This window comes from Mus caroli, unplaced genomic scaffold (genome assembly GCF_978045245.1).
Source record: "Mus caroli unplaced genomic scaffold, Mus_caroli_1 scaffold_17, whole genome shotgun sequence".
Taxonomy (NCBI): Eukaryota; Metazoa; Chordata; class Mammalia; order Rodentia; family Muridae; genus Mus; species Mus caroli.
Window position 1 is genome coordinate 94,913,962 of NW_028227272.1, and position 17,873 is coordinate 94,931,834.

The window sequence follows — 17,873 nt, forward strand, 5'->3', positions numbered from 1 at the left end:
TCCTAACAGCTAAGGTTTGCTTACATGGTATCTGGAGGCTGCTGCTGCCACAGTCCAAGGGGATAGACCTTGAGCTGCAAGCAGAACTTACATTGTTTGTGTGCTGCTGGTTTTAAACTGGTGCTGGGCTCAACGATTACACCAAGGTTCCAGAGAAAAACCTGGGAGGCCAGGCAGTGCATAGCAGGGCTGTATTTCCTTCAGGGAGTTCCCAAACATCTGTAAAGGTGAAGCCTCAGTTCCAATGGAGACTCCTGGAGAGATTCCAAGAAAACAAATCATCTTCCCAGAAGAGCTACAGGTACTGACAAGGTGAAGCTGGCCCAAAAGAAACCACATGTGCTGCAAATCAAGTGGAAGTGAGAGCTGCTCTAACCACTGGCACACAGATGATGTGCTTGCTCTTAAGCCCCAGATGTGGGGTTTCAGGGTTTAACGTTGGGTTAGGGTTAGGATGGGGTCAGGGTTATGTCCTATCTCCTAGGTTACTCTGTGCCTTGATTTTTCTCATTATCTAAAAGGTTGTCTTGAATCTAAAAGGTTGCCAGTGTTGGGGCTGGGACTCTTATAGTTGAATGTAGTTGCATTATGAGATAGCGATGAGTATGTGGGGCCTAGGAGCACAAATGTTATGGTTCAAATCTGCAACATCTCCCACAGACTATTGGGGAAAACTACTGACACATGTTCCTGATACTACAGATGGGGCTGTTCCAGGCACCCAACTTCCCCTGCCAGGAAGGGCTGTACCAACTGAAACTGGGAAACCAGGTAAGCCCTCCTTTAAGTTCGGTCAGGTATCTTCAGATCATGTGTCTGAAGGCTGAGCACCGTGGGGTATATTATGGTACTAGTGGATCAGCTGTGGAAATAAGAAAGGGCTGCCCCATTTCTCCCACTGGTACATCCAATGTCTGCTGAGTGCAGAGGGAAATACAGGCTTGGACCCACCGGGCAGGGCCCCTAACTATTAAGGTTAAATAGGTTTTACCAGCAGAAGATCGAGCTGCTACTGGATGCTAAGATACGTGAAATGTAGTCCTGATGCTGAATTCCTTTGAGGACTAATAATAAAGGTGTTTCATGGCTTTAAAAAGACTCTTACCTGGACATGGTAGTGCATGCCTTTAATTCTAGTATTTGGGATGTGCAAATGGGGGTGGGGTGGGGTGGGGGGAGTAACAGGATAATTAGAATTTCAGAGTCTAAAGCTCACCTTGACTATATGAGGCCGTCTCGAAACAAACACAAAACCCATAGAGACAAACCCACCACTTAATTTGATCAATATCAGAAAGGGACCATTTGAGATCATAGGCCCACAGAAAAGCATTGCCAAGGACTACCTAGTGGCTACTGCCTGACCTCAACTTTACTAAGAAGGCCACATTGTAACTCTTGGGGAAGTTTCTGATATTCAGGATCTCAGGGTGTTTCAAACGATCCAAACATACAACTCAGGACTGCAGGGAAATGAGAACATCACCTGTAACAGGAGCCACAGCCATTCTCAAAGATTACCAGGTACAACTTTATCATGGGCAGGAGAGCAGAGGGCCAGCAATTGAAAAACACAGGTCACAGCACCTTTATTTATCACCATACAAACAGATGTGACATGAAACACCCTCAGAGTTACAGAATGGTCTCCACAACCCTCAGAATCTATGGTAGTCACAGGCACTGCTTCTGCCTTTGGATACTGACTGAGAACGGTGTGAAGGAGCAAAGATCTGCCTTTCATGAGACCATTCTCCAGCAGGCTTTCATGCCCGACATAGGAGAGGGCATCTGGTATAGACCCTTTTCCTGAGAACTTATCACTGGCTAACACCATCCCAGAGGGTGGAATCCTGTGCTGCAACTATGAGATCCATCTTGTCATGACATGTGACCCTATAGCATTACCATTCACAAGGTGTAAACAAAGTCTGATACATTTATTTACGCGAACCTAGACATAGTCACAGGGCTTGTTGGACACATAGCTATGACCGATTTAGATCAGTTTTTAAAAAAAAACAACCTGAACATTTCCTACCGATCAACAATGGTTTATGTATGTGGGGTACCTGGAGTGTAGAGGTGCCTTTGTTTTGTTATCCAGTTGCTAACTGTAGAGGAGCTGTAACTATGCTGAGACAACCTGCTTGCTTCAGCCAATGACTGGGGAGACCATGTGTCACAGACACTTGGGGAGAAAGGCTGGCTTTATCTGAGTTCCTGCTTATAACAGCAGGAAGTAGATGCCTTTGGATATTTAAGCAAACAGTGGCAGCAGGAGAGACTGTACAACCTAAGCTCCGTCTTTCAACAGGATTTGACAACCTGGGTATAGGCACAAAAATACATCTTTAGAAAATAAAAAATGTGATTTCAAAGGTCTTTATTTTAGTGAGAAGAGAATAAAAGTCAAATGCTAGTGATGTTTGATTGAGCCCAGTGCTCATTTGGGCTCAGCTCATTCATCTTTGAGAGGCTATAAAGGCAAAGAGGAATTGTGGTTGAATTTTTAAAAATAGTTTAGGACTATGGATTGCCTGCCCATTTTTTCCATGGTTTCCTGGAATAGTTTTATTTGGAGAACAAAGGCTATATTTTAGAAAACAGTTCACCCCTAGGCCAAGTTCATTTCATAAGGGTACTGCAAAGTAGTTAATTATACACATAAATAACATAAAAAAACTGTCATAAATTAAGAAAGTCCAAGAACTCCCAGCATGCCATCTGCCAAGAGGTGAGACCTGTGTGGATGTGGAAAGGGTGTGGGCCAGGTGACCCACAGACCTGCAGACTTGTCCTCAAGTGCCATCTCTTCCTTATGCTCCATCTGTGTAACAGAAGCTCCAGCCTCATCCTCAAAGCTCGCTCTCTGGAAGGAGGTGCTGAGTAGCAGCATCATGTCTGACATCACACTGTAACTTCCCTTGTCCACTGCTGGTTAGTATCCATCTCTGCAGGATGGCTGTCCATATTTGAATACTTCCAGGAAACACAGGACCAAGGACGAAGTAAGGCAAGTTCATCTTTAAGTTCTTTTGTGTGACATTAAAAACTGATCAGAAGAGCTAGACCAAACTCTGTCCTCACCTTGCCTCTTCATGTCCCTGTGCTGGACTATGGACCCTATGATGGCAGCCTGGCCTGTTGCCACGGGGATAGCACGGGTTTGTGCCAGCCATGTTCCCTCAGAGCCGGGGGTGGCCAGTTTGCATTCTGTCACGAGGACCTCTTCTGCTCTCACCACCACAGGAAAGCACCTCTCGGGCTTCGTAAATCACTAGCTACACTTCTCTCCTACAGATCTGAACCTCTGCATTTCATAGGAAATTGGTTTTCAGATATAACCACCTTTGGAATTAAGGCTTACACAGAAAGGAAACATGGTTCACTCCCCATCCTTCATTCAGGGATGTGGCTAAGCTGCACCATAATACATGTTTGGATGGCAGAGTCCTGAGATAGCTCCAGAGGAGCATCGGGATTCAAGCGTGAGGGCTCACTTTGCACACAACTGTGTGTGGCCTCACACAAGGCATCTGTGCACAACTGGACAGGGACTGACACCCTACAGTGCAAACGACTTTATCATATTAAAATAAAAGAAATCAATATTGACCACGAGAGGGCCATAATACATAACGTGGTTATGAAATAAAACAGACTCTTCATAAAAATCAGTCTATAGATGTTCCCAAGATGTCTTCTGTGACTGAGCTGGGGGCCTCATGATACCTCTCACAGAAGGCCTCAGGCCACAGCTCTGTGACTTAAGAACTGAGACTTCAGAATGACTTCTCCCTGCTTGTGAATCACAGGAGCAAGGAGAAACCTGCATTTGCTTCTGTGTGTTGCCGGAGAAGGCTAGCCATATTTCAGTTATCGTCACTGGAGTGCTAAAGAAAACAGATCAAATCTCCCTGGTCCTTGGAATATCACGCCTGCTTCTAGGATCCTGTTATCTGCATCCCTGAGCCCCATGACAATTACAGACCTCTGAGGGTGACACTGTGGTCTGGCCAGGCTGCAACACCTTGGGAAAACACATGGCAGAAGCTCCTGCTTGCCAAAGCCATGTCACCAGCAAAGCTGATAGTTAGCTCTGTAATGCTAATCTCAGTGATCTTGACATGCGCAAACTCTTCCTGTTTGGTATCCAGCAAACACCTCAAGACCTCAGAGCCCCACTGCTGCAGCTCAGCCTGTTCTGCAGCCACAGATCAGTAGCTGTACATCTGCTGCTGCTCATTCTGTACCTGGGGTTGCACCGCCTGCTGCGGGGCTGCAGGGGCCTGTGGCGGCTGCAGCACATCTGTCTGGGGCACTGCTCGCCAGGTGAGTGGGTGCTGCTCACTGAGTTGGTTCCCCAAGGGTGTGATGGAGTTTACCAGTGTGGTAAGGTTGATAAAGTGGGCCACTGACTGAGGGTTTGTGGCTTCTGGCTGTGGGTGGATCTGCACATCATTTTGCCGGTTGTGCAACATGGCGGAGCCACTGACAGTATCAAAGGTCACAGTCAGGATGGAGTTATCTAGCTGTAGCTGGCGATCAGGGTTGGTAAGATGTCCAACAGCCACTGGCTGTAAATTGGTAAACTGAGTTCCAGCTGCAGTGGTGATGGGGGTCACGGTGATGTTGGTTAGGCCAACTGAGCTTGATGGAGCAGTCACATTGGGGTCCCCTAGGGTCACCACCACCTGTAAAAGTCACATGGAGAAAGAAACAATGAACTGCTTCTGCAGAAAGGAGAGAGACCCTCCCATAACATCCTCCCGCTAGAGGCCATAATCTGTACTAAAATTGCATGCTCAGGCATTGGCGCTTGAGCAAGGCCTCCACTGGGGAAAACTAGGACTCAGTGTCCTGGGAGAATTATACCAGTGGGAAAGAGAAAGGACATGTGGACAATCCTCAGGGGTAACGCAGGGATGGAAAATCACACAAATGTCATGGGCCAGAAAAAGAATGAATCATGCTTAGAGCTGGGAAAGACAGTTCCATTGGTAAAGTGCTCACCACTGATTCAAGAAGCCCTGAATGCTATCCCCAGTACCCATATAAGAGAGAAATCTCAATCTCTCTCTCTCTTTTCACACACACACACACACACACACACACACACACACACACACACACACAAAGCATGTGCCCCAGAGAGCAAATCTGAAAAGCCAGGAAGCCAAGCTTTTATCATCATCCACCCCCTGACTTGCCTATCTTAATGGCAAGTGAAAACCCTGTCACTATGGAGGCAGCCACAGTTGCAGCTTCCTCATACCTAGTGCTGAAATGCAGATAGATACAAGCAAGTTTACTGCAGAATCATCATCTCAAAAATGAGACACACTTATGGACGTGGAGTTTCAAGTCAAGTGATATAGACTAAGCAAAGCAGAGACTGCACAGAGAAGCCGGCTCAGTGGCTGGTAGCTGTCTAGGCTCTTCTTGACAGGAGCACCACCGAATTGGGAACGGTATTTCAGTTTTAAATGCTAGACTGTGCCACACTGTTATTAAAAATGACACGTGTGATCTGGAGGTCACACTTGGCACAGTTTGCATGAGGTAATGACTACATAGAAAGTAAGGGTGAGAGTTGGAACCACTGTGGACACACCCATATGGACACATGATAGGACGTAAGTCCAGAAGCACTGCCCCTGCAGAGGTGGCTGCCATCTGATAGAAACAAAGGCACCAACCAACCTGTTGGATACTCTGTACAGCAGAATTCGTCTCGTCACCCACACTGCCTGTGAACTCTGGCTCCTTTTCGGGGTATTCACTGAAGGTGGTGTCCTCAGGCACTGGAGCCCCTGCCTCTTCCTCTGGCTTCTGCTTTCTCTTGTGGCTGCGTTTGGCAGCCTTTCCATGCTTACCTTCTGCCAGTTCTTCCTGCTCCAAGCCCAGCGCAGGCTGTGAGGAGATTGGTATCAGTACTCACCAGGGCAGTGGGTCACATCTGAATAGGGGCCAGGGCAGCATGCACTGCCTTAGACATAGACACAGGGCATCAAGCTGTCTTTGTGTTCAAAGAGAAACATCTTTTTTTTTTTTTTAAAGATTTTTTTTAAAGATTTATTTATTTATTATATGTAAGTACACTGTAGCTGTCTTCAGACACTCCAGAAGAGGGAGTCAGATCTCGTTACAGATGGTTGTGAGCCACCATGTGGTTGCTAGGATTTGAACTCAGTATCTTCAGAAGAGCAGTCAGTGCTCTTAACTGCTGAGCATTCTCTCCAGCATGAGAAACATCTTTAAAGGAGAAATATTTCCCTCTTGGGGAACTCAGATCAAGGAAAGTGCTTGTGAGCTACTACCCACAGCAGGAACACTGGATGTAAATGTTTGATTAAAACTCTGCAGGCATTTTTCTGCTGCTTTCTGTTCAGGCTTATCCTTTCCCTTACACAGCTCTGATGCGCTGTGGCCAGCACAGCTGGAGGGCAGGGGCAGGACAGTCCTACTCTCTTTGTCTTCCTGAGGGTAGACAGACCCACCAGCAGCTCGCCAAACTATGGTGTTGGAGAAACTTTCTTTCCCATGCTTGCCTATGAACTGTCAGGCACATAAATGGCTCACAGAAGGGCTAGGTGTGGATTCTAATAATCATTCCAACTGAAGTCATGGGGCACTCATCAGCACAAGTCAAAGCCCTCAGGTACAGATTTAAACATTGACAGCATAAAACACTCTCTTTGTGATTAAAAATAAAATTGTCATGTAAATACTGAGTCTATCCAGGCATGATGGTGCACATCTGAGATTTTAGTACTTGAATGGTAAAGGCAGGAGGACTAGGAGTTCAAGGCTAGCCTTGACTATATACTAGTCCCAAGATCAATCTGAACCACATGAGCTCCTGCCTCAAATTAAAAAAAAAAGTATTGAATAAAAGTTCCTTTAAAATCTAGGTTTGGCTTGGTGTGGTGGTGCACACTTTTAATTCCAGCACTGGGGAGACAGAGGCAGGAGGAACTCAGTGGGCTCAAAGCATTCTACATAGCATTCCAGGCTAGCCAAGTACACATAGTAAGGCCCAGTCTAAAAAGAGAAAAAAAATTCCATGTTTGCCTAATATGGTTAAGTTTAATAAACATAATAAAATTCCTAGAAATGATCAATTAAAAAATTTTAGGTTTGTTTTATGTGTTTTTTCTTTTTTCTTTTTAGAGTTGAGGACTAAACCCAGGGCCTTGCACTTGCTAGGCAAGTGTTCTACAACTAAGCTAAATCGCTAACCCATTTGTTTATGTCTATGAGTGTTGCTTGCATATATGTATGTGTGCCATGTATGTGTACCATGTATGTGTCTTGGTGCCCACAGATGTCAGAAGAATGGTACTGGATTCTCTAGAACTACAGTTACAAATAACTGTGAGCCATCATATGGTTGCTGGGAACTGAACCTAGTCCTTTGAAAGAGCAACAAGTATTCCTTGGCATTGAGCCATCTCTCTAGCCCTGAAAACTACCTGTTTTCTTAAGATCTATTTACCAGTATCTGAGCATTGGCTATTACAACAAAACCAAGATATAGTCTATAAGGCTCTGGGAAGAAGGACAACCAAATCCTTGTGAGACTATGCTGATGTATGATCATGGTCAATGGGGTATGTCTGGAGCCTGTTCCTATATGTGGTCTGATCCCTTAGGGTCCACTTGGTATGCTGAATGCTGTTCCCCTCACACTCCACCCCTGCAGATGTGTTACGCTGCTTACCTGGACAATGCCGATAGAAGATGCATCGATGGTGGTGGTCTCGGGGAGGTGGTCCAGATCGTCAATCCGAACAGCAAGGACCTGTGAGGGGCAGAAAGCAGTGGGTAGGATTGTTGTGCCCACCCAATGGCTGCCCTGAAGATGCAGCAGGAGTCCAAACTCACTGTGCACGGTTCACTGCTGTAGAAGACTAGCTGGTAACTGACAAACTCACCTCTGCTTCTGACTCCTACGCTGAGGACTGACTGAAACTATTTCTAGAATGCTCTCTAAGGCATTCCTCAACCCTGTCCTCTGACCCCCATCTCAAGCCTCAGCAGTGTTATCTGGCCTGGTACGGACACCTGGTACCTGTCTGTTATTATGTGGTTCCTGTCCTCAGATAAAACTTCCTCTTTCTGTGGCCTCCATGACATGTGCTGTCAGTGAGGTATCAGTGCACCCACTGTCACCACGGAGAGCTGAGTGAGCTAAGATAGAGCAATAAGCCTGTCCTACAAGGAACCGCCAAAAGGAGGTTTCTATGGTCAAACGCTATACCCTTCACCCTTCAGCATAATACACGCAGCTTTGTCACATGCGTATCAGCTTTGTGACAAAGGGAGGGTCTAGTCCTACCTTTCCTTTATTAGCCCTACTCAAGAGGGTGCTTAGCATGTGACACTCACACCATGACCTGACCTATGAGCCCACACAGCCTCCCACCAACCCCACTGCCCTATCCATGGTGAGCAATACTTGTCATTGCTTATCTCATAACTGGAGACTGATTAAGTCTTATGCAAGGCAACAGACACAGCACGGGGAAGAAAATGAATGCCCGGGAAGGCATTTGAAAGGTGAGCTGCCAAAGAAACCAGGTGTAGAGAAACTGCAAGACTGAGAGGAAGACTACACATCCGACTTTACCCCAACAGCCCTTAACTCTGCTGCTCAGTGGAAGAAAGGAAAAGTGAAACTTCATTTATCTGGTTTTGTTGTGAGAAGAAGGTGGTTGGGCTGGGGCCAAGTTGAATGAGTACTTGCCTAGCATGTATGAAGCCCTGGGCTCAAGGCTCAGCACCACATAAAACTGGGTGCTGAGGTGCATGCCTGCAATCCCAGCACTCAGGGAATTGGAAGTAGGAGGGTCAGAAGTTCAAAGTCATCCTAAGATACATAGTGAGTTCTATGCCAGTCTGGGCTACACAAGATCTTGTCTCAGGAAGAAAAAAAAGATACAATTCAGAGATGTTAAGAATAGGGCTCTACCTTAAACTCACATTGTACCAGGACAAAGGTGGCTCAAGTGCCCACAGCAGGGCCAGGCCATGCTATGGAGATCTAGGAATGGGTCCCCCCACCAGGCTAACCTCAGGGTGCTTGCGTCGCATATGTCTGCTCATGGAGGCCCGGGTGGACACCTTGGTGCCACATAGCTGGCAGCTCTGTGCTTCCACCTTGTCATGGGTGAGCTGGACGTGTTTCTGAAGCATGTACTCTGTGACGTACTTCTTGTCACACACGGAACAAGTCCACTGCTTGCCTACTTCTCACACAAGTAAATGGGGTAGAAAAGAGAAATGCCAGTTAACAGAGAGCTACTAATGCTTCAATCACCTTCCAAGTGGGAGAGAAAAGAGAAATGCCAGTTCATAGAGAGCTACTAACACTTCATTCATCTTCCACGCCAAGCCATCTACCATAACCTCTTCTACTCTAGAGATAGCCATCACCTGGCCAGACCACTGGCCCAAGACTAGCAGGATCAATTACTCATGGTCCTTGAAGAATGGACACTGGAAAGGCGTAGTAGGACATGACATGACTATGACAGTCCTATTCTGCAAGTGTTTATGAAACAGAGCAGGTGTTCTCATCTCTGTACACTTGCACAGCCTGGACCATCCTTGAGACTCAAGTTACCTGTGTGGATGAGCTTGTGTGTCTCCATTGTGTTCCTCTCACTGAATGTCTTCCCACACAATTCACACATGAAGTCTTTAATTCCTGCAGGAGAAATCATATTTGAGATCATAAGCTTAGTGACTTTTCAATGTAAGTGTACACAGAGAACATCTCAGTCTCTTCATGCTTCAGGATTTTTAGTACCTCAGGGTAATGGTAAATTAATCAAAAGAATCAGTATTTATTCCAAAACGTCCCCAGAAAACTGTGACCTCAAATTTAGGCCTTTATTCATATTTTATAAAATGATGAGATTTGTGAAGGACTAAGAACACAGATGTAGAGAGGAGAACCCAAGGATGAAGACAGCAATAGTTTCTGTAAGCAGGATAATTCACCTACTTAGCCTCAAAAAGCCTCATGTAGCTTCTAAGACATGTAGTAAGAGACTAAATGTCAACAGAAAACTAGGACCCAAGGCAAGAGTGGGAATGTCTCCATGAGAGACAGCAGAGCTTCTGTGGACACACGAAGAACCTGGGATCTCTCACTATTGACCGGCACACACATAGGACGAGCATAATCAAGCAGAATCATCCTAGGACGCAAGGACGGTTCAATCTATGCAGATTGACAAATGTGACATGGTACATCAACAGGTGAAGGGCCAAAACCACTCATGATCATCTCAAGTCGATGCAGAAAAGTTCGTGATAAAATCAAATGTCCTTTCAAAATAAAGCATTAACAAAGCAGGTGCAGAAGGATCATATCTCAGCGTGAGGCTACCCATGGCAAATCCACAGCCAGCATTGTACCAAAGGTAGGCACTGAAGCAAGCTCTACTACAGCCTGAAAGAAGACGAGGTATTGGTGCCCATGCTTGTTCCTCAAGATAGCACCTCAAGTTTTAGCACAGCAATTATGCAAGAGAGAAACAAAAAACAAAAATGCAGGGAGAGTAGAAGTCAAATTATCCCTATTTGTACACAGCAGGTCTCCATGTGAGAAAGCCTGAAGACTCCCTTAAGATCTTCTGAACTGATAATGAGGAGAATTACCAGACACAAAAAAACCAACACACAAAAACGTACATTGAAAGAACTGAAGGCTAAGGATGTGGCTCAGTGAGAATAGTGCCCATCTGGCATGCACAAAGCTCTGAGTCTGACCCTGTGCACTGAATAAACCAGGTGTGGCAGTGCACATCTGTAATCTCAGACAGCAGAGACGGGGGAATCAATAGTTACAGATCATCTTCAGTTACAGAAGGAGTTCAAGGCCAACCTCTTGAAATAAAAATTATACATCAACAATATCTGCTGGGGAAAAAATCATGAAAACATACATCATCTGCATGTATAAAAATGTTTTGAACGCTGTCATTTTGTACAGTAAATACACACTGAATTAAAAAAGAAAATCCTGAGATAAAGTAGGGAAGTTCAGGCTGGACACTTAGCAAATGCTTTAAAGAGAAGAGCTACCATGCTCAAGACAGGGTTCTGTCTGTGTTCCAGTTTCCACACGACAGAGCATGACAGAAGGCATGTGATCTCTCAGACACACACAAACCACATACTATGTTCACACTGGGGAAGGGAGACAATAGAGATGCTGGGACTTGTGGAAGAGCAAACCCCTCAAATTCAGATCCCTTCAGGTAGTAGTAAACTTAAAGTAGCCAAGAGTCCAGCCCCTGACGCTGCCACCAGGCTTTCCAACAGAGAGAACACGTCCAACACGTGCCTCAGGAGCACTGGGGTGTTACAGTACTGGTGGCTGAAGCCTGGGGAGCAGGTTATAAAGTCTGTGGCCACCACAGCTTCAGATTACAAAACAAAAGTCACTTTTATTTCAAAGGAAGTCTTTTCATTAAAGTATACTCTATTTGTTGATGTTTTGATTTTTGGAGACAGTATTTCTCTCTGTAGCCCTATATGTCCAGAAACACACCCTGTAGACCAGGCTGACCTCAAACTCAGAGATCTGCCTGCCTCCTGAGTGCTGGGATTAACAGTGTGCAGCACCACCTCCTGCCTTAAAGTGTATTTTAAATTAAAAATCACGAAAGCATCCTGACCAATACAGATGTGGATGCTCACAGCCAGCCATCGGACTGAGCACAGGGACCCCAATAGAGGAGTAGGGGAAGAACTGAAGGTGACTTATCTGGCATCAGTGGGAGGGGAAGTCCTTGGTCCTGTTAAGACATGATGCCCCAGTGTAAAGGAATGCTAGGGCAATGAGGCAGGAGTGGGGAGGTGGGTGGCTGGGTGGGGGAGCACCCTCATAGAAGCAGGGTGAGGGGGGATGGGATGGGAGTTTGCAGAGCGGAAACCAGGAAAGGGGATAACATTTAAAATGTAAACAAAATATCCAATTAAAAAAATCATGTAAGCAATTCCAGTCACAATAGCTACTAAGAAACAAATACCTAGAATATAATGAAATCAGTGAAATGTTCCTACAATGAAAATTATAAACATGATAAAACCACTGCAGCACCAAAAACTGCAGAGATGTTTCACATTCATAGCCTGGACAGTGGTGGCGCACGCTTTTAATCCCAGCACTTGGGAGGCAGAGGAAGGTGGATTTCTGAGTTTGAGGCCAGCCTCATCTACAAAGTGAGTTCCAGGACAGGCAGGGATACAGAGAAACCCTGTCTCGAAAAACCAAAAGAAAAAAAAAATGAATCCTGTTAAAATGTTGACTCAACCCAGGGATTTACAGGTTCAGTGCAATACACCAATACACACACAAACCCAAGACGACTTTTTTTTTTTTTGGTTTTCCGACATGGGGTTTCTCTGTGCAGCCCTGGCTGTCCTTGAACTGAGAAATCCGCCTGCCTCTGCCTCCCAAGTGCTGGGATTAAAGGTGTGCGACACCACTGCCCGGCCACCCAAGACTTCTTTACAGAATCAGAAACACAATCCTGAAGTTTGAATGAAAGCCTGGCAGAAATAACAGAAATGACCTGGAACAAAACGTAAAGAGACACTAAAGAGTCCTAAGTACAAAACCATGAGAGTACTAGCATTAGAAACAAACACACACACCCACAAAACAGATCCTAAGAAAAAGCCATGCACGTACAGCCAACTTTCAAAAATGGTGACATGAAAAATGGATGTCTACATGCTGAAGCTTCAAGCTTGATTCTAACCTCTACAAAAAACCAACTTAGAACGGATCAAAGATTAAATATAATACCTTGGTATAATACCTTAAATACAATACCATCTCAGAGTGAGGAGACAATGGACAGAATGGGAGAAGACACCTGTCAGCCAGTCATCTACTAGTTAATATGAATAATGTATAACAAGCCAACGTTTTAGAAACAAGCAATCCAAGCTAAAAATCAGAAATGATTATAATAGGCACAAATATAAGAAAACTGCTCATTACCATCAGTCACCACGGAAATGAAAACCAACACTAACTTCAGGGGGAATGCTGACTTTGAAAGCACTAATGGAGCTCCTAACAGCCACCTTAAGAGAGCTGATATGTGGGCATCCTTGATTGACACCAGATAATTCAAAATAAAATTTTCACTATGAAAAAAAAAATAGAAAAAAGAAAGAAAAAGAAAACCAACATTCCAATGAGGAGCCAGCTCACCCTAGTTAGAATGACTATTATTAAAACTAAAAATATGCCAAGTAGGGGGTGGTAGCAATGGTACACATCTTTAATCCTAGCACTCCGGAGGCAGAGGCAGACTGATCTTAATGAGTTCAAGGCCAGCTTGGTCTACAGAGTGAGTTCTAGGACAGCCAGGGCTACAGAGTGGCCTGTTAATACTGTTAACAGAGTGGGGTGGAAAACACTAAAGAGACATGGAAAAAAAGATCTCACACTGATGATGATGCCATAGGGTTTTGATCCTTTGCAGAAATGGAGAGCCCCAATAAATGGCTACGATTTCCAGGGGTCCATTGGCAAACTTATAAAAAGATCTCTGGCGCAGACGTTTGCAGTGGGGTTCTACTTGTATACACAGAGTCACAGTGCTCATGAAGTAAGGGAGCTCTGAGGTGCACAGCCTCATCCCACAACAGCCAGGATAATAAGCAAGCCTGGGACTAGGAACAGAGAGAGGAAACCCTGAGGAACTCGCTCTAGGGCCATTTGGTTTTGGAGAGTTGGGACACCTGTGTGCCGTTTGTAGTGCTTGAGCATGTTGACCTTCTGTGCAAACTTGCGGTGACATTCCTTGCACTCATACTCCTTGATGCCTTTGTGCAGCTTCATATGGTGGCGCAGTGCATGCTTGGTCTTCATACCTGCAGGGGGCAGATCAGTATGAGTGCCACACTCCCCAGAACTTGCCTCAGGTCACCTGAAGCACCTGTCTGAACCCAGTGGGCACTATATTCACAGACACAGAATGAGCAGGGGGGAAAATACGCTGTAGCCTCACCTCAGATGCAGAATCGACAAAGTTACCACCTTAGAAGGCCACTAGAGATTTACTGTGAGATTAAAATGGCAGTGTGTCAACAACAGCACCTGAGATGATGCAGTGATGTATACAGGATGTCTATCTCGATGACATAAATGGTAACTAAGAGGAGGACCCTAGATCTACATTTTTTTAAAAAAAAAAAAAGAAAGAAGAAAAACCATTCTTTAAAAAAATATTTTTAGCTGGGCAGTGGTAGTGTATGCCTTTAATCCCAGCACTCAGAAGGCAGGAGGGAGGGAGGGAGGGAGGGAAGGAGGGAGGGAGGGAGAGAGAGAGAAAGAAAGAGAATGAATGAGTGTGTGTGAGAGAGCGCAAACATTCAAGGTCAGAAGACAATTCTCCAGAGTCAGTTCTTGCCACCCTGCAGGGTGCAGGGTTCACTCATTACACGTATGTGGAAGCACCTCTATTCACCAAGTCATCTTGCCAGATAGATACTTTTTTTGGTTTTGGTTTTGTTTTTCGTTTTTTTTTTTTTCCGAGACAGGGTTTCTCTGTGTGGCCCTGGCTGTCCTGGAACTCACTCTGTAGACCAGGCTGGCCTCGAACTAAGAAATCCGCCTGCCTCTACCTCCCAAGTGCTGGGATTAAAGGCGAGCATCACCACGGCCTGGCCAGATGGATACTTTGAACTTATTGCAGCCAATTTTAGACAATGAAACCAACCAAAATCTCACTGACTACAGGCTGATGTTGAGGAAAGGGTGAAGCACCCTCACCAGTCACCACCCAGTTGGGTGAAAAGCAGTGGTCACTGGCAGCAGCAGTACACCAGAGTGCTCACACATCAGGGCAGGCAGAGTGCAGTCCTTAGACCCTCCAGTAGACAAGCCAGCAGTGGTGTCACACTGAGTGGGTGCAGTGTGTCCAAAGTCCCCTCTCAGCTCTAAACTCAGCTGGACAATTGCCCACCCCATCCCATTTTGTTACCACTCATCTTTACCTGTCTCTCAGTGTGGAGAGACTTCGGACAACCTAGCTGGGCTATAGGGCCTGTCAAACCAGAGCCAGCAGAGGGCGCAGGAGTCGCACCGTGTGTCTTTCAGCTGCCAGTCCCTGGCTGGCTAAATGCCAGGCCTTTCTGACTATGGAAGAACAATTTTACCTTAATTCCCACCTCTGCCTAATCCTCTTATTAAAAATGTCATATATCTCCCACCACCCAAGGACAAAAACCACAGGTGATGAGAGATTCAGCCAAACTGTTCTCAATCCCTCTCAGGCCCTGCCTCCATCACATCAGGCTCTACTCCAAACAGTGGCACAGTATTGTCCTCTGCCACTGCTTGTCTGTCTGTCTTGCAAAGGACTGCAGTCTGTTGGTACAAACCTCACCCTCACAGTTCTAACACCTATTCATGGTCTTACTCACTCACTCATTTGTTCTCATACCTGCTATGGCTCTGACTATTTGTGTGCCTTGGACTAGAGACCAAGTGGTATGTTAGACAGAACTCCCTGGTTTCACAGGGCTTCTGTTCTAAGTGAGACTGGGGGATGAGAGAACCTACATAGTATGTGGCAAGAGAAGGGAGAGCTAGGCAGAACCGAGCAGAAAGGGGCTTGAGAAGAGAGGTTGTACTTAAGGTCATAGAGCAGGAGGCCAGCCTGGGCTACACGGACCCTGTCTTAGACAATAGAACGTCATCAATTTGGAACATCCAGCTTTTCCTGCAGGCGATACAGATGTCTTGTGGATGATTTTGTGGTAAGTGATGTGATTTTGAGAAAGATTCCTATATCTGGGACCCTGGACCTCCTTTGCCAAAAAGACTTTCATGACTCCTAGCAGCACCACCCCCTCAGCCGTACGCACAGACTATGTCTATGTTCAGGTCTAGAATTTTAGTGATCATAAGCAGGCTGGGTACAAGGCTGAACGTGCTCTGGTGGCTTGGGGTGTCCTATGACTCCAGGGTACCCTGTGGCCCTGAGGGACTTTCTGGTGCTCCAGGTGCACACCCACCTTTCCCACACTCAGCGCACAGGTACTCCCGGATGTTGTCATGCACACGCATGTGCTCTTTCAGCATGTCCTTCCTGGCAAAGGACTTCCCACACTGCTCACAGGCGTGGCTTTTCACACCTATAAACAAACACAGGAGTGCCTGAAAGCCTTAGCTCACACAGAAAGAGGTCTCAGCAAGAAGCCTATGTGGGCTGCCTTTTCAGACATGGGAGTCTTTGGCATGCGAAGGCCCTGAGGACCTGGAATGGACACAGGTGGATCTGAAGGATGTCCTGCAAGTGGCAGGGGAGGCCAGGATGAAAGCTGGAGAGACGGGGACACATCCGAGGTGTGGCTGTCTGTGTATGGAGCCAGGGAGAATGATTGGGGAAATCCTGCCGCTGGGGCAGGCGAGCTAGCACCAAACATCACGACAGGAGCATGTTACCTGTGTGGATGAGTTTGTGGCGTTCCAAGTTCCCAATGCTGTTGAATATCCTCCCACAGATCTCACAGGGGTGAATGTACCTGAAAGGAGAGGCAAACCTCAGGAGCTACACAGCCCCAGGGGCTCATCGCCCAAGGGGTTCACTCACTGTGAAGGCCTTATCTGCTATGAGGGTATGTATCCTCAGCTGTGAGGGGCTTGTGTGAAAGTTCCTTTATCGATGGAGGTGAGGCAAAAGGTGTTATGACCTCAGCTTCTGTAATGGGCTGAATTGCGTCCCTCAAATTGTTGTGTAAGTCCTAGATAAGAATGTGGCTGCATGTGGAGACAGACATTTATAGAACAGATCAAAATGGAGTCACCATGGTGACCCTAATCCTTAAGAAGAGGAAACAAGAGACAGACGTGTACAGAAGGCTGGTGCAGAGGAAGTGCAGGTGTCCCAGATATCTGGCATAAGATGACGCAGTGATTGTGATCTGCTAAGCTGAGCGCTGTGGCTTTGCAGAGTCCCCCTCTCGAACAGAGTCTTACTTCTGCACGTTGGGGTCAGGCAGGTTCTCCCGGTGGATGACCATGTGGGCATGGTAGGTGGCCTTGAGTGCGAAGCGTCGGTGGCAGATGCTGCAGCCATGGCCCTTCTCCTTGTGCACCTCCATGATGTGCTTCAGGTATTCCTTCCCACGGCCGAAAGTGAGCTGTGAGAACACAGGGTGGAGGCTGCTGATTCTCTGGCATCCCTGGGCATCTTTACTACCTACACTCGTGTCAGCTAGACACCCGGGGAGGGTCAGCTAATCATGCCAGAGAGAGGCTTGGGGAGGGATATGCACAGAAGTTTGCTGTTTAACAGGAGAGGCTATGGAAACTCAGGTTATGGACTGCTTGGCAATCATTGTCCTCCCTTTAAGCATGCACCCTGCTTTGTGTAGCATAGATACATTTCAGGCTGGCTGGATCAAGAGAGGGATGGGTCAAGGCATCCTCAATCTGAGGCCAGTGAGGCTACTGAGGCCAGTTCCTAAGACACTGGCCCTACCCTAGTAAGCAGTCCTGCTTGTGGGTGTGCCAAACCACAAGTGGGTTCAGATGGGTGTGAGGCCTATGGTTACCATCCCTAAGCCTAGGTGATATGAAAAAACCTTCTTCAGTGGAGGAAACGTACAAAACAGTGCTGTGAGTTCCCCCACAGCTCCATGGTTACAAATTTCTCCCTGGAAGCCACACTTGGGGCAGAGTGTTGAGTACCTGGCACCTCTTGCAGCTGTACTTGTGTGGCTCAGAGTCTGCACTCTCATCCGAGTTGTCATCATTCTCCTCTGAGGAGATCCCAATTTTGCCAATGAACTCCTCCCGCTGGTGGTCATCCATTAGCGCGATGTCC

At 46.4% G+C, this 17,873-nt stretch overlaps 1 protein-coding gene across 8 annotated transcripts in view; it reads right to left on the reverse strand.

Moving 5' to 3' along the window:
- Nucleotides 1-2,369: 2,369 nt before the first annotated feature.
- The window catches only part of Prdm15 (PR/SET domain 15), a 59,661-nt gene continuing 44,157 nt past the window's right edge, over nucleotides 2,370-17,873 (reverse strand). For all 8 annotated transcript variants that reach the window (XM_029470243.2, XM_085832083.1, XM_085832082.1 and 5 more), the window contains 10 exons: nucleotides 17,738-17,872; nucleotides 17,024-17,187; nucleotides 16,490-16,569; nucleotides 16,060-16,179; nucleotides 13,780-13,911; nucleotides 9,632-9,715; nucleotides 9,079-9,254; nucleotides 7,727-7,807; nucleotides 5,707-5,916; nucleotides 2,370-4,697 (listed from right to left, as the gene is read on the reverse strand). In XM_029470243.2, coding sequence (XP_029326103.2) covers nucleotides 4,221-4,697; nucleotides 5,707-5,916; nucleotides 7,727-7,807; nucleotides 9,079-9,254; nucleotides 9,632-9,715; nucleotides 13,780-13,911; nucleotides 16,060-16,179; nucleotides 16,490-16,569; nucleotides 17,024-17,187; nucleotides 17,738-17,872 — 1,659 coding nt within the window. In that variant the 3' untranslated portion in view covers nucleotides 2,370-4,220. The remainder of the gene's footprint in view (nucleotides 4,698-5,706; nucleotides 5,917-7,726; nucleotides 7,808-9,078; nucleotides 9,255-9,631; nucleotides 9,716-13,779; nucleotides 13,912-16,059; nucleotides 16,180-16,489; nucleotides 16,570-17,023; nucleotides 17,188-17,737; nucleotide 17,873) is intronic.